Source organism: Phyllostomus hastatus, unplaced genomic scaffold, assembly GCF_019186645.2.
Source record: "Phyllostomus hastatus isolate PE091 unplaced genomic scaffold, TTU_PhHast_1.1 phas_scaffold_501, whole genome shotgun sequence".
Lineage (NCBI taxonomy): Eukaryota > Metazoa > Chordata > Mammalia > Chiroptera > Phyllostomidae > Phyllostomus > Phyllostomus hastatus.
Window position 1 is genome coordinate 41,416,903 of NW_025334033.1, and position 22,574 is coordinate 41,439,476.

Below are 22,574 nucleotides of genomic sequence, written 5' to 3' on the forward strand. Positions count from 1 at the left end.
GGCTGAAGTTGTTGTTGGGAAAAGGTTGCCCAGGTAGGGACTATACTTCCCAGGTCTCTTTGCCTCTAAATGGTGCCACATAAATGAGTTCTGGACAATGGAATGTAGACTGAAATACAGTGGTGTACACCAGTGCTTCTCACACTATCTGTGGTAATGCATCACTTCTTCCCAATTTATCATGGATCAATACTTTTGTAAAGCTAAAATAAAAATACATAACCAGAAAAATTGAAATTTGCAAGTTCACACCGACACCACGGCCATGTAGCTCAATTGGTTAGAGAATTGTCTCAATATGTCAAGTTTGCAGGTTCAATCCCCGCCAGGGTACATACAAGAAGTAAGCAATGAATGCATAAATAAGTGTAACAATAAGTTGATATTTCTCTCTCTCTTCCCCTTCCCTTCTCTCTAAAATCAATAAATAAAAATTAAAAAAATTAAAATGCACACCAAATACAAGCCCATTTTTAATTATTAGATTGAACAAACAAATTTACTTTGTCAAATTGCTATTAGAAGTTTACCGAACACTTATTTTCTATTTCTGTACTACTGGGTGAGGGAGGGGTAATAAAAGTTTTCAGACCAGCAGAGGTCAGCAGACTGTCTTCTGAGTGTACACCACTTCCAAACATAGCCTATAAAAACCTCTCATGCATTTCACATTCTCTTTCCTCCCGTGTCTACGGGCAGCTGTCTATAATCAGGGTGGCCTGGAAAGCCAGTAGCTGAGGATTTTAAGTCTCCGTTTGCCTGGGTCCTCAGGTGACTTTTTGGAGCAGAACCCTTCCCATACCATCTTGCCATTAAGTGAAATTAATGTGAAAGAAAAGTAAAATTCATTTATGTTAAGCCACTGAGAAATCAAGATTTATTAGTTATACTATTTGTATTAGCTTAACTGATAATGTAATAGAGGGAAAATATTTGTGGTCCTAATATACACAAGTCCTTATCAGAAAAGATTTAAAAATTGACTACACTAAAAAGAAGATTTTCTGTACATTGAAAATCACCATAAACATAGTAAATAAAAGCAAGTTACAAACTGGGGAAAGATATTTGTAATACATAAAAGAAACCTGTTTAGTTTTTAGAATATATAAGGTGACCTTACAAATCAATATGAAAAAGGCAAACAACCCAATTGAATATGAACAAAATATATAAACAACATTTGCAGAAGAGGAAATATAAATAAAAATCAGAACTTCAGAAAATATACAACTATATCAATAATCAGAGGAACGCATATTAAGACCACAATTAGATACCAAGGTTCTGAATTGATATGGCTGAATTGGGAACTTTCACTCACTGATAGTGAAATGTAAATCAGCTCAACCGCTCTAGAAAAATGATTTAACATTATCTTTTAAAATTTTACATTTGCAACAATTATTACCCAACAATTCCACTCATAGGTGTATATACTCTAGACTGTAGAGTAGAATTGCCATGTTTAGCATACAAAGAAATGGATGGTGAGTTAAATGGTATTTAAGATAAATAATAAATAATTAAAAAATCTGATCTGAAATTCAAATTTTATTGGGCCTCATATGCTTTATCTGGTTGGGATCCTACAAATAAGAGGAGGCATGTACAAGTGTTCATGGCATTGTTTATATGCACTGAGGAAATAATGGATAAACTGTATTTTCACACAATGGAATATTAGGCAGGAGTAAAAATGAATGAACTACAGCTATGAGTAATAACATGAATGAATCTTAGAAACATTGCTAAGTTTAATAAGCAATTCAAAGAATATGTTTTATACATTGCACTACCATTTTCATACACAAAACCATCCACAACTAAACAATATCTGGTTTAGGTAGCCATACACATATGATAAAGCATATACAAGATAATGAGGAACAAAATAAGATAGTTGTTATCAAGGTAGTGGCAGAGGCAGGCAAGAATTTAAAGGAGGAATTCACACATTAACGTGGCAGTGTTAGTAATATTCTGTTTTCCACACAGGTAGAATGCACACAGATGTTCATATTTCTGCTATGCTTTTTATTGCACACATTACATGTTATTCTGTATACATAAAATTAAAAAATAGATCAATGATCAGTAAAGTGAATTGAATCGCCATTTACAGACAGAAAGCCCATGCTTTCCTATTATATTAGGATGCTGCTCCTAAGGAATAAAACCAGCATGCCCTGCAATCAGAGAAATGGTGAAAAGTACAAAATACTACTTCATATCTAGTTCCAGGGATAAGCTAAGAGTTGGAGTGTATAGAGAAAGCCAATTTAGCCAAATAATAGTATACATAAGGTAAATACTTTCTGTTAAGCACTATGCTAGACTGTAGAGTAGCCCTGGGTGGGTGGTGGTGGGGAGATGTTTACAAAACAACTCCTCAAGAGACGTTGCAGTAAGCATTTATCTCAGTCTGGTGAGATCTTGCTTCCAGGTGTATCCTGTTCGCCTCAAATACGTTTTTATAAAAATTCTCAAAAAGAAAACAAAAACAAAAACAAAAAAGAGTGGTTGCAGAAGACAGCTTGGTCTATAACGAGAGAGCCTCCGAGGAAGCTCCCTGTTGTGTAGATACAGACTGTTAAGACAATGAGTCCAGGCCATTTCCTAGTAAACCCTCTTTTGACTTCTTTCCACCAGGGGGAGCGTTGAGGGTCCGAACCGTTCTTCCCTGCCTATTAAAAGCTGAATTCTGTCACTCTCCCACCTTAAAGAAGAGTGATAGTAAGGGTAAAGCCAACTTTCATAAACTAGCCTAATGTAGACCTAAATTCCTTCCTGGGCTCACATGACACTTGAGATATAAACATTTTCAAAGAAATTAAAAGGGCTGCTCTTAGTCCTTCGACTAACAGTTGAAGCATACGCGCAGTGAGCAATGCTACCGCTTAGGTAGGGTCTGGTTGGAGGTGGAGCTAACGGAGTCGGACAGCCGTCACGGAGCGCGTGTGCGTCACGCCGTCGGAGGCGGGGCGTCCGTGCTACGTTACCTCGGCGACCGCCGGGTCTGCAACAACTCGTGGTAAGCACCGGCTTTGCAGGTATGGGGACCCCTCCAGGCCTGCAGGCCGACTGTGAGGCGCTGCTCAGCCGCTTCCAAGAGATGGACAGTGTTCGCTTCGAGGACTTCACGGAGCTCTGGAGGAGCATGAAGTTTGGGACCATCTTCTGGTGGGTGTTTCTCGTCCGCTGCTAACCTCTCTGCCCGCGTCTCCTCGGACGCGGCGTAGGTAGTTGCACCCCCACCTCCATTCCTCTCCTCCCCCCACTCCCCGCACCTGTGAAGGGCTTAGGAAAATGGCATTCTCTGAAGGCTACTGCCATCTCTCCTGGGCCGCCTTCTTCGCTCAGGCTACGTGCTTTCCCTGGGTGATTTCATTGCCTTCGGTTGCATCCTTTTGCGGCCTCTTCTTGAGTATGTGGTTGTGCCTGGACGCCCTTCTAAACTCTCCTTTACAGCTCCACTGCCCAGCCTGACCTAGGTTACCATCGTTTGCCCTCCTCCAGTCCTTAAGGGGTTTCTCCTGGAACCCCTTATTTCAAAACAAAAGAAACACCTAAGCAAAGACAGAACATACGCTTGAATTCATTTTACCTGTAACAACCAGAGTTCTTTTTCAAAAGTGCAAATTTGACCAGGGCAATCCCTTGCTTACCCCCTCAGTGGTTTCCATTGCCTTTGGGATACAGCTCAAATTTCCTAACTGGGTTGGTTAGACCGGTTGTGATTGGCCTCTGTCCTTCTTTGCAGCTTCAGGACCCATCTCCGTGCATTCATTGTCTTGCCCCAGCCCTCTACAGGCCTTCCCTAGGCCTCTACAGGTGTTTGCTTAGCCTGGAGCTTTCTCCCAACTCCCCCTGCCTGGCCACTTCATTCTTCACTCCGTTTATAATTCAAATGCCCATTCCTCAGGGAAGCCTTCCTTTGGTCTTCTAGACTAAGTGAGGAATTCCGCTCTTCCTTTCTTATACATTATATTGTGTGTAGTTAAAAAAAAAGTATTAGTGTTTAAGAGTACAGATTATGGAACCCAATTGCCTGAATTTGAACCTGAGTCCACTGACTGTGACTTTTGTCAAGTTACTTACCTGAGCTTCCTTATCTGTAAAAGAGGGACAATGGTAATACCTCGGTTCTGATGATTAAAGAAGCTAATTAATATATGTTAAGTGCACTCTAAGTGCTTAGTAAATGTTCAGTTTTGCTATTATTTTTAAATATTCCCTCCATTAGACAGAGCTCTGAGAGGACAGTGACTGGATGGATCTGGTGTCCTTTGGCATAATACATAAAATATTGGAAAGGCTAAATAATTGATAAAGGAGTTCTTGTGATTGAAACTTTGTTTTGCTGAGTAAAATATAGAAGTTCTCTTTTTTCTCTCTGTTGATGTAAATTACCTATGTAGTTTGTACATTGTAGGGATGGAGGGTGGAGAGCTGTTGTACGAATAATGATAGGAGAGAGACTAATTTTTAAAATGTCTATTAAATATAATGCATTTATAGCTTAATGTATTTAATCCATAGAACAACTCTGAAAAGCAGGTAGAATGGGTGTGTTATAGATGAGGAAATTGAGACTTAAGGAATTTAAGTAATTTCTTCCTGATCACAAAGCCAGTAGGTAGCAGAGCAGATATTGAAATCTATATGTTTGCCTGTTTCCCAAACCCATGATCTTTCATTGTAACCCTCTTGGGAAAAGTGGTAGTTCAGGAACATTTTGCTGGGGTCACCTCAACTTTTAGCTAATGAGGAAAAACTAAAAGGAGGAAAAAGGTAGAGCCACCTGAGGAATGGCAAATTTTCTTTAGAAGTTGCTTTGGTTGCCTATACTTACAGTAGGTATTTTGCATTCTTTTACTGTATTAATGGTTATTTGGAGAGACCAGGCTTTGGGAGTACAGAGGAGTCTACTTTCCTATGGTGAGCTTTGCCCTGAAGAATTGGAAGGAGGGATGTGATACATTGTATTGTAGTCTCTAACTTTTTTACCTAGATGTCCCAAGGGCAAATGAGGTTTCGTGTGAATCCCTGAGAGTACTGAGGAAAATATCTATTATATATTAAAATGCATGTAGCTTATGTATTTTATTCTGTAACATAACCATAGTTACTTTATTAAATGTTTTAAATTCTTAACTGGGAGTAATTTGTAACCCCTCTCCTTTTGCTCCCCAGTTCTCGTCAAGTTGATGCTTTATGTAGCTGTATCCTGTTTACCTAGTATATGCCTATTCCTCCGTGGACGGAACACAACCAAGATTAGGTTTTAGTGCTTGAATCAGGAAGAGAGCAGATGTAGAATGCCCATCCAGTTTCTAGTAGCTGCTAGAATATACCTCTTCTATTTTCTTGTTCATTATTTATTTAAAGTCACAACATATTTTTCTCTTTGTTTTCTAGTGGTAAAATGAGAAATTTAGAGAAGAACACGTTTACAAAAGAAGCTTTAGCTTTGGCTTGGCGATATTTTTTACCTCCATATACCTTCCAGATCAGAGTTGGTGCTTTGTATCTGCTGTATGGATTATATAACACCCAACTGTGTCAACCCAAACAAAAGGTAATACCGATGAGTTGTTTTCCATCAGCAGAAACACAAAATGGGTACTTATTTTTACAGCAAACGGATTTATGTAGAAATGCCAGTGTTTCAAAACTCTAAAACATTTGTGAAGATTTACATTTAGTAACAACTTTTTTACTTCTCTTGTTTGCAGATTAGAGTTGCCCTGAAGGACTGGGATGAAGTTTTAAAATTTCAGCAAGATTTGATAAATGCACAGCATTATGATGCAGCCTATATTTTTAGGAAGCTACGACTAGACAAAGCATTTCACTTTACAGCAATGCCCAAGCTGGTATGGCCCCTAAAATTGTTTCTTCAAAGTGAAAAATTATACTTCATTGTCCTTTAAAGTATCTCAGTCTCCATAATGTGGAAAGAACATTATTATATAGTTTCTAATACTTGTAGAAAGGCTTCTTAAGAAAGGAGAAAATGCTCTCTGATTACTCTTTGTTGCAAACAAAATTCAGTCTCTGCTTTTAAATGCGATGTGTTTCCAAATACTGTCTGGTAAGCAGATTGTTAGAAGAGCATGTTATATTCAGCATCTGCATTTGTTCATTGTTTTTCATTCAGACATCCGAGGGGGTACCATTGAAAGAGGGACAAAGAATTTGAATGTCAGTTGGTGGAAAGTTGAAACTTTCACTAATAAGATACGATATTTCTTTGATCTTACGCCAGTTGAGACAGTAGATTAGAAGAGCACTAGGTTCTAGTTCTGGCTCTGCCATCAGCTGGCAAATATGGGGCTTCTCTGAGTCTCATTTGAGTTTCTAAGCACTTGGGTTATCGTAAGGGTTATTTTAAAAGTATAATAGTCTTTGAAAAATTGATTATTTAATAAATATACTTAGTGCTGCTTTTGTGTCATTTATGTTTACTGATAGACAGTTTTTGTTGCTATCATACTTATTTCCATACTTAAAAAAATATACTTTAAAAGACATTCATTATCATATAGCTGTCATGTAGAATGAAGAAAAAAATCCAGCGAGCTGAAGTTACAGAAGAATTTAAAGACCCAAATGATCGTGTAATGAAACTTATCACTTCTGATGTATTAGAGGTAAATTTGCTTTTATTCTCTTGAAATGTAAAAACAAGTGTTTTACTGTTAACCATATGAGGTTATACCTTTTTCTACTGGTTACTGAAAAATTTTTAGTGGCTTTAAACAACCATAGAATGCATATTATTTCCTCAAAAGTATTAGAAATAACATACCCTAAATATATGAAAATTTATAAAATCTTGAAACACAGCTGGAAACAAAGATGTATGAGTCCCATGTGTCTTTGGGACCTGTCAGCCGTGGCAGTCTCCCCTCGTAGCCGTGGAAGAGCGTGTCCTTGTGTACGGGCAAAGCTGGCACCATTTAACTGGTGTCAGATTCTGACTTGCACAAGTAACATTCTTCACTTTTAAAAACCTGGAGGGTGCTGGGTTATTATGCAAAGATCTAACTATTTTTCAAATGTTCTGTGAAGTTGATCTAATTGTTCTGGGTCTAATTGTGATGGGTGATAGAAAACAAGAGACTGAGGAACTCAGTGACACGGGTGAAGTCTCATTTAGTTTCCTGCAGTGCACAGGACAGACATGATTTCAAATCTCAACAGTTCCAGGATAGAGTGGCAAGTAACGTCATTGAAACAAAATAATGTTCTGCAAGACTACCTAGGTAGTATTTTCAACATAAGCCTGAGTGTATTTAGTTTTAAATTAGATTTTATTTATTTTTAGAGAGAGGGAGAGAAACATTGATGTGACAGAAAAACGGTGATAGTTTGCCTTTTGTAAGCTCCCAGACCAGGGACCAAACCTGCAACCCAGGCATGTGCCCTGACTGGGAATTGAACCAGCAGTCTTTTGCTTTGTGGAATGATACCCAACCAACTGAGCCATGCTGGCCAGGGCTGAATGTTATTTTTTAAGAAAAGAATAAGTGAGTGTTTCCTTGTTGTAATTAAATAAAATGCTTGATTCATCTGGGGGGGAAAAAAAAAAGATGTAGAAGACTAGACTTGGACTCAGGATATTTACATTCAGATACTAAAACCACCATCTGTCTTTGATTTTTTGGATAGGTCATACAACAAGAATTTAAGTGATTTTATTTTCATGTTATTTTTTTAACAATACATATTTATTAAGTTCCTTTTTACAAGCTTATTTAAAAACTCACTGCAAACTAGGAAGATCTAAGAGAACAGAGCTGAGGTGATGCACAAAGGCCTTTTTTTTTTTACGTTTATTGATTTTTAGGGAGAGAGGCAGAGGGGGAGAGAGAGAGAGACACTGATGTGAGAGAGAAAAATCAATTGGCTGCCTCCCGTACATGCACCGACTGAGGACCAAACCCACAACCTAGGTATGTGCCCTGACTGGGGGTCAAACCTGCAGCCTTTTGGTGTTTGGGGCTGTGCTCCAACCACCTGAGCCCCAGCCAGGGCACAAATGCCTGTGCTTTTAGGGTGATTAGAGAGGAAGGTCAGAAGGGCGAGGCTTGGAAATGCCTATTCCTAGAAGCTGCTCGGAATGGAGCAGTCTGTGTGGAGTCATCCTGACTTGATCTCCATCTTTGGCTTGCCACAGACCTACTTTGAGAGCCTTTTCTGTCAATACCTCTCTTGGTCCTATCTGTCCTTGTAGAGCCTTTGGCCCATACTCATTGATGATCCTTAAATTTAGTACTTTTCTTCTTTCCATCTACTGCTTGCAGTTGCTTTTGTCTCCATGTTAGCACACTTGAATTCTGGTCAGCCTTCTGCCACTCAGTAGTTCTAGTTTTGTGGCTAAGGAGGCATAATAAAATGAAGAGAATAAGATATTGAATTAAAATGTCTGATTTTATTCTAACTCTGCTACTTAAATATGACCTCCAGCTAATTATTTCCTTTCTAAGTTGGTTTTTCCATTTATACAGTTAAACTAATGACTGTTATGTGGTGAGTTTTCAGCATGTGCCAGGAACTGTGTTATATGTTTCATGTGTGTTATCTCGCTAATCTTCATAGTAACTTTGCAGAGGAGGTGGTGTTTTCCTAATTTTAAAAACAAGGAAACCGAGGCCCAGGGAAGTTAAGTAATTTGCAGAAACTAAGGTTCAGACATTTGATTTAAATGTCCAAGCCTGTAAGACTCCAAAGCCTAGGCACTTTCTTTTATTTCATAATACTTAATTATATTAATGCTTTACATTAGGCAGAACACTCTCACTTGTATTTGCTCACTTAATATTTTAACAGTGGGTTAGGTGGCATTACTCCATTTTGTACACATGTGGAACATGATTCTCAGATTGAGGGATTTGCTCAAGATCACAACCTAGCAAGTGACAGAACTCGGGCCCAAACCAGGTCCCGCTAGTGGTCTTTCCCCTGTGTGGTACTGCATGTAGTAAAGTAACGGGAGTACAGCACGTCGTAAACTGTGAAAAGTCAGGGGCTCCGCGTGCCTGGGTGCTTTCCCTCTGAAGATTGGTGAGATAACACACATGAAACATATAACACAGTTCCTGGCACATGCTGAAATCTCACCACATAATGGTCATTAGTATAACTGTATAAATGGAAAAATCGACTTAGAAATGAAATGATTTGCTGAAGGTCATATTTAAGTAGCAGAGTTAGAATTAAAAATCAGACGTTTTAATTCAGTATCTTATTCTCTTCATTTTATTATGCCTCCTTAACTACAAAACTACTCCGCAGAAGATGCTCCGTATATGAGCACTCGTCACTACTGAGCAGTTTCTGACTCCTTGAACAAATCCTGTTAATTCCACCCAAATCTAGAAGTGAGTTGAGTAGCCTACTCTAGGGGTGGCTCAGATGTTGTCGTGGCCATCTGTGAAAGAAGTGTCAAGGAGTCCCCTGCAGATCTTTGAGCCACGTCCCAATACTGGTTTTAGTTGATTTCGGAAGTCCGCCTGCAGTGTGCTGCCTTTCTCCTTACCCCTGAGAGCTGCCTCTGCGGATGGAAGTTTCTGGGGGAGGAAGGTCTGACGAATAAATAATGCCGCAAATGGTGTCGTAAATCCCCTCTATTTCTTTTGATCCTACATTTTAACCCTGAAGTAATGATGAAGCTTATGGGTACAGGCACATAGGCTTTGAAATTTGTGAAGGTCATCGGCACATCTCTGGAGGATTAAGTGGAGTCATAATACAGAAACTTCCAGCCGAGGGTAAAGAACTATGTAAATATATTCAAAATGACAATATAAAAAAATGTGATCTTAGTTATTATCAGTAGTGATATTCAATGATATTTTATAAGTAATTTTTATTATACCCAGGAGTGTAATCCTTTATTAACTAGTTAGTCTTTTCCCAAACAGTGTATGTTACTTCATGTTTGTTAAATTGAATTGAATGATACGTACCTCTGAAAGCAGCCTATGTTCATTAATAAAGCTGTACTGTTTTGTTTACACGGTTATATCATTTTCAATATACTGTAGCATGCTGCTGCTTATCAGCAGTCACTTTGGAATGTCATTTTGTGTTGGTTTTGCCTATAGTTTCTTCTATAAAATGGACATAAAGACTCATCTTTTCACCTTTAGGAAATGCTGAATGTTCATGACCATTATCAGAACATGAAACATGTAATTTCAGCGGATAAGTCCAATCCAGACAAAGCCCTCAGCTTGATAAAGGATGATTTTTTCGATACTATTAAGAACATAGTTTTGGAGCACCAGCAGTGGCACAAAGACAGGAAGGTATGTGACTGCTTGTTTGAGACCTCACCTTGTCATTTTTACTGTGCACATGGCTGCACAGGGCGGTGAGGTTGAGAGGCAGCCTAGCTGAGCGGCTACATTCCTGTGGAGCTAAGGCTTAGAGGGCGTTACTTTTCTTGGACACTTCTTAGCTGTGTGATGTTATTTAACCTTATAAATAGATGTTATACATATTGTGTATATAATCAAATCTAATTAATGATAATTTTATAATGTATAATCAAATAATATATATAATTACAGAGGAATGAGCCATCTTGGTATACCACAGATATATTGCAGTGTTTATAATTTAGCGTTTTCCAGAGGATACACAGCCGTCTTTGGGCCAAATCCTGCACAAAGAGGTGTTTTGTTTGGCACAACATTGATCCTAACATTGTTTAACAATTTTGAATTGATTACTGACATTTAAATATTTGCAGACTGCATGTGATATTCCAGACATCCAGCTTCCCTTGAAAGTCTGAGCTTTGGCATACTGGTCCCACCCTGCTGTGCGGCTGCAGACCACCACACCTGCGTGGCGGCTTCGCCCGTGGGCTCTGCCAGCCTTGGTTTATTACCGTTACAAATCCCATTGACACAGACCTGCAGTTTGGTTTTCTGATCCAAATACTGAGGCCAGAGCTACCTATACTCCACATTAAGCTTTTCAGCTGGAGAAGTTTATTTACTCTGGAAATCTGAAGGCTAGCCTTGCTAAATTTACCTTTGAAATCACTACTTCATCTTATTTTAGTAAATACTTCTGAAAAATAAAAATAAGCAACTTATAATTATTTATTGTGTGTGCGATAATGTGTTAGTGCTTTCTCAAATGCTAGATAGATATCTTTCATAGTGTTTTTCAGAAATATTTGATGCCACTTTTTGGCTTTCCATTATGTAAAGGGAGCTGGCTCAAATTAATTTTAGAAAACCATACACAAGGAAAGTGATGAGGGGATGACGGTCTTGAGGAGAAGGAAATACTTTGCTTCCTGTACCCACATTTATTTTAATGATGTAGCACATTTTAGAATGTTTGAATAGTACTCTCTTTTATTTTGTTTTTTATTAAATATTATTTTAAATCCATACTTTAGGATATATTTACTGATTCTAGGGAGAGAGAGGGGGAGAGAGAGAGGGAGAAATATCGATGTGAGGGAGAAACATAGATCAGTTGCCTCCCATAGGCACCCCGATCAGGGTGCAACCTAGGTATGTGCCCTAAGGGTTGACACAAGGAGGGTCAAACCCATAACCCTTTGGCGTACGGGACAACGCTCCAACCAACCAAGTCACTTGGCCTGGGCAGTACTCTTTTTTAATAAACTATATTTAATGAGCATTACTAAGACCTGAAACCTGAAGGGAAGGAGAATAAACCAATTTTCTTTACCACATAAAGTATATATTGTCCTTCATTTGGAGGATTTAGGCATTTTATTGATGAATTTTACAACTGTTTTGACACCTAACCATGATCTTAATGTCAGGTGGTGAACCATACTGCAATAATGTGAAATGATCTTTCAGTTTTTCAGTAATTAAGTGAATGATTCTCATTGTTATGAAATTGACTTGCAATCAGTTATTAGTTAATTTGAATTGTTAATTTGTATATGTGAAATTTTTGCTCTTTCAGAATTCATCTTTAAGATCAAAAGTTAAAGATGGAGAAGAAAAGAAGGAAGGAAATTCACAAGAATCAGAGGTCAGAAAAATTCACTGATTGTTTATAGTGCAGGAGTTTGACTAACTTCTTTTTAATTTATGTCTGGCTGTGATTCTGTATATTAAGCATTATCATCCTTGGTCAGTATCTTAGAAAATTCTGAAACGTGGGGTTCTGTGGAAAGCTAGTCTGTTTTTTACTGGAAACCTTGTCTAAGACTACATCAGGTGTAGATTGGGAGTAGGTGTTAACCGTTTCTAGCGGGGGCGGGCAGGATGATGCTGGAGGTGCCCTGGGTCCCTGCAGGGGCAGAGTGAGGAGCAGACAGTTATGTCTTTTCTCACTTCTATCAGTCTTTCAGCTGGTGTGGAGTGTCTTGCTTCAGGAGTTTTCATCTGACTCAGTGGATGAGACAAGGGCTGGCCGTCTTTGACCATAGACTGATGAGGAGGGAATGGTTTCATCACCAATGATCTTTTCATATTATCCTCCTTAATACTCAGTAGCTGTGGGGGTGGCATCATGGCACCTGCTGTGAGAATGTGGTGTGTGTTTATGTGTCTTTACTCAATACGTGTCCAATAGATGTTACTTTCTTACACCCTTCCTCTGTCTAAAATCTTATTTCTGTGGGTATTCATAATTTCACATAATGTTTATATGTTCTGACTTTTTCTCTTCTTGTATATTTTTACTTTCAGAGCTGTGAAAGGGCAGAAACATTAGCAAAAATTAAATCAAAGGCCTTTTCAGTTGTTGTTCAGGTAAGTTATTCCTTTAGTAAGGTAATTTAGAAATTGACTTGGTGTTTTCTAAATTTCATTTTTATTTTCCCTCTAAGTAATATATGTACATAGTTTAAAATGTCTAATAATACTGTACAGCTTGCATAACCCAATAATCTCCTGCTCCATCACTTCCTGCCCCTGTGTTCCTTCCTAACCTCAAGAGGCAACCGTCTTTAACTTTTTCTCATTTAATTACTTCTGGAATTTACCTGGAATTTTGATGCCATTGTCCTTTATTGTCGTCCAGCTTTTCTTTTCCTGTTCATGGAATGTTTTAGGAGTTTCTGTTTATCCTTGAAGTTCTGAAAATTCATGATAGCATAGCTTAGTATAGAAAATAAGATAGTATAGATAGTATAGAAAATAACTTGGTATAGGTCTTTTTTCCATCATTGTGGGCATTGTTTGATTTGATGGCCTTCAGTTTGGAGGAATTTTTTTTAAAAAAGGTTTTATGTATTTATTTTTAGAAAAGGCACTGGGGAGAGAAAGAGAGGGATAGAAACATCAATGTGTGGTTGCCTCTCGCACGTCCCCCACCAGGGACCTGGCGTGCAACCCAGGCATGTGCCCTGAGAGTTGAACCAGTGATCTTTTGATTCGTGGCTGGCACTCATTATGCTGAGCTACACCAGCCAGGGCTTAAAAATATTCTTTATATCTTTTTTTCTCTGGATGCATTACCTTACTTCTTTGTGGATGTTACAGTTTTTTGAAGTTTCCTCTTTTCCATCTGGAGTTCGTATTTTGGTGACTTTTTCAAATGTTTGAAGATCCTCAAATCATATTTAAGAGTGGTCATGTGGAGATACAGCTTTTCAGTCTCAAATAAGCCCAGCTGCCGGAGTTTGGAAAGCCTACCACGAGAATCAGCCAAGAGGCGTACCATTCCTTACGCAGATTTCACTTAACCTCCCTTTTTACAGTAAGAGGTTCTGTCCCCTTCCTTGCCTATGCCAGCTTCCTCGGGCCTACAGTGTTTCTGGTTTAGAGTCTCCAGAGGGCACACCTCCTATTTTCTACAGGAAGAAATCAGTTGGTTAATTTGGGGGCTGAGAATTGGGACTGTGATCCCTAAGTAGATTTTCAACGTGTCTACCCCATTTTTCAGTCCCATTTCTGATGGCTTCCGTTCCCGATCCACTCGGATCAGCTTGCTTTCCAATAACTCCCTCCACATGGGCAGTTAGGTTTCAGCCTTCTTCATTCTGTCGTTAGCTGTCATTCACTTCCCCACTTCCAATTTTTTTTAATAGACGCTGTGTTTCTTATTATCTTTGTTTTGTGAGTCTGTTCATTTTTGTTCCTTTACTCATTTTGTGGCGTTTCAGGAGGGGGCACTGATAAATTTAGGTGACTAATACCATTTTTTTCCAGGATTTTTTCCATGAATGTAAGAATGTATTCTGTGGGAAATTACTATCATTCTTGGTTGTAGAAATAAAAAAGAATAAATAAAAAAATGAAAAGTGACTGTAGATTATGTAAGTGTTGTATATGTGCATACCACAGTAACTTGAGCACAAGGTATTGTTGAATTAAAGCAGTAAGAACAATAAATTAATTCCACATTCCTTGAAACCAGAGCTGTTTCCTTATTATATAGTGGTCACTGATGCTTAAGAAATTATGAAATAATTTTAAAAAATCACTTAATTAAAGCATAATCCCCATAAATTGTTAGAAGTGTATTATTGCATAGTTTGTTTTTTTCCCTCTATTGAGGTACAGTGAACATATAGTACATGGTAGCTATTAGCCAGTTAATACCTCCTTGCACTGCGTATGTGCCATTAACTGAAAGCTGCTGTGTTAATCAGTGCCCTGCTTAGGCGTTGACTGCTGGACCGAAAACTCCCTGGACTGTCCGGACACATCTTACCTTTTATGTTGCCTTTACCGTCTTCAGGTGCTCTTCGTGATAGCTCCAGCCTTGTGTGTTGCCAGGTTCAGGTCCAGCGGAAAGGGAGAATTTTATTTCCCAACAGTTTAACAGATCTGAAATTGAGTTTTATCAGTTATGATGCAGATCATTTGCCTGGACAAACTAGAGGTCATGAAACTCACTTTGAGTAGATCAGGGCCATATGGCCAGAGCTGGAGCCAGGCATAAAGTAGTTCCACTCGGACACATGGTGGTAACTAAGGAAAATAAAATTTCAGAAGGGAGAATAGGTTAGTGGGCAGTAAAGCACAGTACTTGTCCTGTGTGCCTCCATTTCCCAGCCGTGCAGCTGCAACTGCATGTCGGCCCAGTCTGAGTAGGTGGTGATGGCGGCTGCAGGAACTTGCTCGTTGTAATGATGAAAGAGTATACCGTGTGACAGGTGTTAAGCCAGACTAATGGTACAGCACTCACAACAAATATGGGGCACTAAGTCTGGCACAAATAATGCTCCTTTTTTTATTACATAAAATCTTTTATTACATGTAATTTTGTAATGTAACAATACCACACTTAAGCACACCATATGACATTTTAGGTGAAATGTTCAAATTGCTATCCATCTCATGCAAGACACTCATGTACCCTATCAACCACACTCAGTGGCGTTATTTCTGCCAGACCCTGGTTTTTTGTAACTCTTCCCACATCTTTGATTTTGTATTTTGTCTGTATCAGTTGGATTCATTTTGTAATTCATTGTGGGTAATTGAATTTCTAACACTTAAGGCTTCCAAGTCAAGAAGGCATCGTCAAGTCAAAGTTGACTCTTCTGACTCTGATTCTGCATCTGGTCAAGGACAGATCAAAGCAACCAGGAAGAAAAGAAACAAAGAAACACTGAAATCAGTAGGAAGGAAGATGTCTTCCAGAAAAAGAGGTAGCTTTTAAAGTCTTTTTGAGACTCAGCAAGGGAGAATGGGTCTTATTTACAATCTTCCTTCACTGATTTTTTGTTATAAAAAGGGGTTAGATACGTGTTTGAGAACCTCGTGAGATTTAATATGAAAAAACAAATGAATTATCTTACATTCTTAGAATTTCACTGCAGAAAGGGAGTTTAAGTATTCATCAAATTCATCATTTCATAGATTATGAAATTTACACCCAGATTAATTAGTATAACCTGTTCAAAGTGCTATATCTAGATAGTTGTAGAATCAGTCTAGAATTTTCCAGATCATACTTTATTAGTAATTTTTGTGTGTGAAACAAACTTATGTATAGAATAAGGTATGGTGAGTAGTAACATTCTATAAACCATATTTCCCTCTAGCTATACTAGTTAAGCTATACCTGCTTTTCTTTTGAAATAGTGTACCTATAAAATGCGTTTGGTATTTGGTTCTTAAAGAAATGACTTATTTAAAAGTTAAAGTTTAAAACATTCTACAAGAAAAGGAGCATTAGAAACATTAGAAAATACTTAATGCCCAGTATAGAACACTCCTAGCTATTACCAGGAATAGCATGGTAGGTAGGAGGGAACAAACTGGGTTGACCAAAAAACTCGTGTGGTTTGTTCTGTAAAATAAAAGACACATTTTTTCATTTTCACCAATAACTGTTTATTTGGATATTTGAGTATTGGCCATCTCCCACTTGCTATAATGTTAATTGTTCTCAACTGGTGTCTTGATTTGATTGCTGTCAGCTTCAGCTGGTCTACATGGCTATGCAGCATTGTTGAGTGAGACATTTCCAGCATGAAGCTTCACAAACCACTTTTGGCACATTAGATCAGTAACAGCACCTTCTCCATACACTACACAAATCTTTTGCATTTCAGTTGTATTTTTACCTTTCTTGAAATAGTAAAGTATAATATGCCAAAAATGTTGTGTGCTTTCTCCACCTTCAGTATTAAAATGGCTACCCCCAAATTCACCAATTTTGATGAATTTTTAAAAATTTATTTGTAGAGAGAGGGTTAGGGAGAGAGAAAGAGAGGGAGAGAAACATCAATGTGTAGTTGCCTCTTGCATGCCCCCCAGACGGGACCTGGACCATGACTCAGACACGTGCCCTGACTGGGAATCAAACCGATGACCCTTTGCTTCGCGGGCCTGTGGTCAATCCACTGAGCCAGCCAGGGCTGATGAATTTTTTTTTTTTAAAGCATGCTGTTATGACAGCTGTCACAATACAATCTAGCAAAATTGTTCCGAAGTTAAAGACAACTAAGCACTACTTAGAGCCATGTTATGGAAAAAAACAAAAACAAAAATAAACTTTTTGGCCAACCCAGGACTTAAAAAAAGGCATTTTCAAATGCATATTTCTGTTTACCATAACAATTTTAGCTTTTAGTTTAAACATCTAATTTTTATATTGTTATAATAATGACATTATTTGTATGAAATTTTTATCAAAGGTTAACATTTGTTTTCACATAAAATCATTTTCCCATCTGTTTGCAGGAGACGTACAGAACCTGCAGAAGGAAGACAGATGCCTGAGTCTGAGCATGCCTGTAATTACGGAAGAGGACGAGGAGAACGGCAGTCACAGTGAAGCAGGTAGAGATGAAATTTTGTCCGACTGCTGAAGGAAAGCCCGAAGAGCATGAGGGTTGGCTGTGTGTTCTTGTGCTTTCGCCTTGGGCATGTTGGAGAATTTTAGCATTAATCATACATAATGAAGACACTCAGAATAGTCATTGGAAATCCATCAATGACAGTGAATATATGTACTAAGAATAGTGCCTGTTTTTTTTTTCATTTGGGTTCTATATTCATTCAGCAAGCATTTATTTGGTGTGTCTTACTTTCAAGCACTTAGCTAGGTAGACGCATATAAAGATACATACTATAAGAATTTAAGAACCATTTTCTTTTCATCATAGTAATTGTAGATCTGAGCACAGTGACTGGCCCAGAGTGGACCTAAGTATGTACTTGTTGAATGAATCCTATCAGTCTGTGCCCCTAGTGACCTTACAGTTTAGTGTGGAAGGAAAATAAGCCAGCACATTATGGTAAAGAGAGTCAGGGTGCTGTAAAAGCACGGGGAAGACAAGGAATAGACAAGTAAAAGGGAGTGTCTGTTCCTTCAAAAATCTGAGTGCTTCTGTCATTTGCTTACCTCAGTACAAAACAGTCCTTTACAGTCTTGTGAGTTTCAGACTGGTGTCTCTCCTGTCTTGCATGCTGGCTTTTACTCTGTGTGTGTAAACTATTAGTTACACACACATCTTTATGGCTAGCTGGCAAGTCCTATTCCAAAATCATTGGCTTGTTACTTTTAAAAAGTTGGTTTTCATTAATCATAATTATATATGCATGTAATTTAACAATTCAAGTAATTTTATAATACTCATTATAAGAAGCCAGTCTTCTAACTCTGCCATTTATTACTTCCCAGGGAGAGCCACTTTTAACCCTTTGCTAATTATCGTGCTTAACTCTGTGTCTCTAAATAACATGTTCATATTGTATTTGTTCATATTTCAATTCTGTGGATTATGTATTGACTACCCACTGAGGAAGGTGAGGATTTAATCTCTTGTACCTTTGCTTCCTACCCTAAACACCTGAATGCTTTCCAGCTCCACCCTCCCGATATAATTATTACTTTAGTTGTGTTGGTATTCAGCATTTACAAAGCATTATTGGCAGTAGGGCCATGCGATATGCTATGATTCTTCCTTAATCTCTACATTTTATTTTTCTCTAGAGAGTTAATAAATTCTTTTTGCCTTACTAATTTATTTTTTCTGTGTACTTGTCACTGATTGACCCCCAGACTCTTCTTCCTCAATAGTAAACCCCCTCTTGGTACGCTTGAGCGCCAGGCACCCGTTGGTCCCACCTCTGTGAAGAAGTCTCCTCCAGGCCTGGGCGTGCTGTCCTCTGGGCGGTTGGTTCACGGGGCCCCGCGCTCTGTCCTGGCAGCCATGTTCTTCTAGGAGTCTGTTTCCTTTTTCTTTTCTTACACCTTTTCTTGTTACCCCCCTTTTGTTTTTCATTGGTGGGGAATATTTCTTTTCTTTACATTTTTCATAATTTTCATGTTTTTGTATCTTCTGTTATTTTCTTTGTTTTTAATGACCTGTAACTACTAGGTTCACAACTGTCTCTACATGGACGCCTGTTTGCATGTTGGTTCTGGCGTCTGCTGTGATAGCCAAAAAGATGTATGGTACTAGTGTTTTGGGTTACATTTTCAGGTTTAATGCAAATGAAATTGAAATCGTAGGCACTTCATCTCTCTTTGCACCAGCCTAGATACCTTTCAGATCTTGTACACTACGTCCATGCTAATTATAGGGAGGGCACACCCCTATGAAACAACTTCAGAGTAGCTAATTATTAAGTAGGATTTAAGATAACTAGAGTCTATGTTAGTAAGTTTTCAACTGTAATATCATTTTGTGGGAAAAATCATGTATATGTCCGGTTTAAGATTTCTTGTTGGAGCTTTGCTGTGTGGCATTCTTATTTAATACCAGTCTATCATCTATATAGTTTAAGTGCATATTATCAATTAAGTATTATTTTTGTAGAGCTGACAGACTTCTTAATTTTATGTTTTTAGAGGTCACTGTGCCCAAGAGGAAAAGAAAACTTAGAAAAAAGACCCTGGTGTAGAGTTCGTAATTTTGAGCCTTCTGACAGAAGAAAAGATTTATACTTTGTATGTTGAACAGAAGACTTCCGTTATTAAAAATATTTCTTCTGAGAAACTGTAGGTTATTTCTTTGAAATGGCAATACTTTAACATAGTTCTAGAATAAAAATACAAAAACTTAGAGTAAGAATTTATTCAAATTTATTTTTAACACTTTTTATGAAATCTGCATAAATGGAGAGAAAATTTTGATTTAGAATGTAATAGAAGTAATCCTGTTATTTAAAAAATGTTAATATTTCTTATAACTTTTGTGATATTTGTCAAGTACAGTTTTGGTAATATATTTAAAAACTTTTTTCTTTAAATATTAATGTTTATTGCATATAAATGGCTAATTATTTTGTATCTACAATTTGTTAATGGACTTGTGATGTATATTAACTATTTTATATATTGCATGGTTAAGTGCACTCAAGCTTTTTGCCTTATTTGCTTTATTTTTTAATATAGGAAATTTACATGGTAACTTAAGTGATTGATAGCTTAAGAAGCTCAGTTTCCACTTTTGTAGTCAATTATATATTTTTTGGTGCTTGTTTTAAAGCTCCCTTGGCCTAACATTTATGTGTGTATGTATGTATTCTGTTTATATATGTATAGATACATGTAGGCATCTGTCCAAATACATATATATAACATGATTAGTAAATGTATTAAGGACAGCATTTAAATACTGATTATTTCTGATAAAATCTTTAAGAGTGGTAATGTAAGTTCCAGAATGTGTCTATGGTTATAGAATAGTTGGTACTCAGAAGAAAATTCTACAGCTTCCTAAATGTGCTTCACTGTTAATTTCTCATTTGCGACATTTAAACGGGATTGCCTGGGCCACATTGTTTAGATTGCTGCCAGTAGCAGACCCTCTCCCTATCATGGGGGCTCGCCCGTCTGACAGTTCATTCTGCCCCGTGCCGTTTTCCGGCATTGCGTGTTCAGGAATTCTGTAAATGCCCTGTGAGTGACAATGTGTGATACCTATAATCTTGTCAAATCAAACTGCTAACACTTGCCCAAGTAAAACTTTAATTCATTAGAATATATGTCATCACACTAGCTACTGAACAAAATTGTTTCCCATGCATGACACGTGGACATTGGGCAGAGCTTCTGGGATTTAAATATTCCAGGGTTGGGACACTTGGAAGTATGGACCCATTATTGGCCATTTGTAGACCAGGTTATTCGTTAGAACTTGTCTGATTATTCAAGTTTGTAACATTGTACGGCTAACACAGTGAGCAGCCCTCTATTTTTTCATAATAGTACTTGTAAAATACTAGGTATCATTTCACATGTACAGTGAAGAAACTATACCTCCAGATGCCTTGCCACACTTGATAAAGTTAGTAAGTAGTGTGTCTGTGGGTACAACAGCAGACTCTGGCCTATAATTTCATTGCCATTTTATATAAGCCAACAGAAGCAGAAATCCAGAGGAATACCTTGGACTGTAAGCATTAAGCCATTTTCATGTGGCTTAAACAATAAAGTTTATTTTAAAACCAGATGAGTCGCAGTTATATAATGTGTAGTACATCAGTTCCATGATGGCTTCATACACCCAGGTGTGGGTCCTTGGGGAGAGCTTTATGTCATATAGGGAGCTGTGCACCAGCCAAGTTCCCAGACAGTAGCCGAAAGCCGACCACGCAGACAGGCCTTCCCAAGGACAACAGCCTTGAGCCCTGCCCTGTTACCTCTTCTGCACAGGTGGGCGCCTGTCATCTTTCCACTATTTCCAACAGTGCTGGGTTGACCTTTGTGTGTACATCTTGGTGTTTCTGTTGGGTAGATTTACATGTGAATTTGCTCTTCAAATTGTGTGTGTATGTATATACACACAAATAATTTCGATAATTATTGCCAAATTGTTCTCCAAAAGTACTGCCAACTTACATTCCTACTAACTGTTTTTGCAAGGGACTGTGTACTGTTTATCTTTGTAATTGTCAGTTGAATATAGCCTGGATCTTAACAACAGAAAATGTAAAAAGATAGATAAAAGTAACAAAATTATACTAAGGATATGTGAGTTGTTAAAGCATCTGTAGTGTTCTAGCTGATAGCAAGTTTTTCATGAATATATTATGAAAATATGGTATGAATCAGTTGATAGCTTTGCTTTAAATGTGAAATCAGAACTTATCAAACAGAGTTAAAATAGGAAATATTTGTGTTCAACAGTAGGTTTTCAGAATTAAAATGTGTTCAAATACTAGTTACCTGTTAAATTAAGCTGTTTCCATTTTCAGCTTAATTGCAATAAAATGTCTGTACCAAGTCATAAATACATGGTTTTAACATTAAATAATTACTAAATTAATGTTTTGTAAGGGAAGAGGCATTGTGGCCATGTTCATAAGCAAGCTGCATTTTAAAATCATACCACTTTCAGAAATCTTAATACATGAAAGTATTGTTCGAAGTAGAGAATTGGAATTATAGTAGTTTATATTATATGCCAGCTTTCCTTGGATCTGAAAAGCAATGCATGAATAAAAGAAGTGGGACCATAAAGAAAATGCAGCTTCTCTGGATGCTTACGGAGGAATATTTTCCATTTTGAAAATAAGCTATCGTAATTGATGTCTTCAGAAGGAACCTACCCTGAAAACGGGCAGTTCTGTTGAGAAATCCTTGTGTGTTGTCTTTGTTTTCTCGTGCTGTTACGGGTGTCTGTTGTGTGAGCACACCTGAGCTCCACTGGGGTTTATAACCTCTTTCTCTTGATGCTGCAGAGGCTTCCTAACTGTGTGTGGACACATTCCGTAGGAGGAGACACTCCCAATCTTTTCAACAGCTGATTAAAGTGCTCCTTCCCTGAAACAAACACAGTTGTGCCACCTGCGAGGTATTTTCTGCCAAAGAAGGGATAATAAATCGACTTTTAGGCAAAGACTGTCTTACACAGCAGGGGTCCCCAGCCTCCGGGCTGTGGACAGGGTACCAGTGGGGCCTGTTAGGAACCAGGCAGCACAGCAGGAGGTGAGCTTGAATGTAATGTGCTTGGATTATCCCCAAACCACGCCCCCATCCCCAGTCTGTGGAAAAATTGTCTTCCACGAAACCAGTCCCTGGTGCCAAAAAAGTTGGGGGCCGCTGTTATACAGGGATTTCTAGAGCAGTAATACAATGGCAAATGCATTAAAAATTCATTTATCTAAATGGTTTGAATACTCGCACTTATGTAGATATTGGAAAGT

The 22,574-nt window shown here is 38.0% G+C and overlaps 1 protein-coding gene and 1 non-coding gene across 2 annotated transcripts; both read left to right on the forward strand.

Annotated features, from left to right (window-relative positions):
* The first annotated feature begins 2,986 nt into the window (after nucleotides 1-2,986).
* SNAPC1 (small nuclear RNA activating complex polypeptide 1) lies at nucleotides 2,987-21,655 on the forward strand. The gene is made up of 10 exons (XM_045823790.1): nucleotides 2,987-3,183; nucleotides 5,422-5,581; nucleotides 5,739-5,879; nucleotides 6,552-6,656; nucleotides 10,161-10,319; nucleotides 11,974-12,042; nucleotides 12,705-12,767; nucleotides 15,466-15,616; nucleotides 17,157-17,255; nucleotides 19,273-21,655. The coding sequence occupies exons 1-10, from the start codon at nucleotides 3,056-3,058 to the stop codon at nucleotides 19,323-19,325; spliced, it is 1,128 nt and encodes a 375-aa protein (XP_045679746.1). The 5' UTR covers nucleotides 2,987-3,055; the 3' UTR covers nucleotides 19,326-21,655.
* Nucleotides 6,874-7,004, forward strand: LOC123809035. Its single transcript, XR_006783911.1, has one exon. It is a non-coding gene; the product is annotated as a small nucleolar RNA SNORA24 (small nucleolar RNA).
* Nucleotides 21,656-22,574: the final 919 nt, after the last annotated feature.

What these genes read in the sequence shown, in the direction of transcription:
- SNAPC1 (XM_045823790.1), top strand. Translation starts at nt 3,056, where the DNA reads ATGGGGACCCCTCCAGGCCTGCAGGCCGACTGTGAGGCGCTGCTCAGC. An exon ending in AGTGGCACAAAGACAGGAAG is followed by an intron (nt 10,320 to 11,973) that starts GTATGTGACTGC and finishes TTGCTCTTTCAG; the next exon opens with AATTCATCTTTAAGATCAAA. An exon ending in CCTTTTCAGTTGTTGTTCAG is followed by an intron (nt 12,768 to 15,465) that starts GTAAGTTATTCC and finishes CTAACACTTAAG; the next exon opens with GCTTCCAAGTCAAGAAGGCA.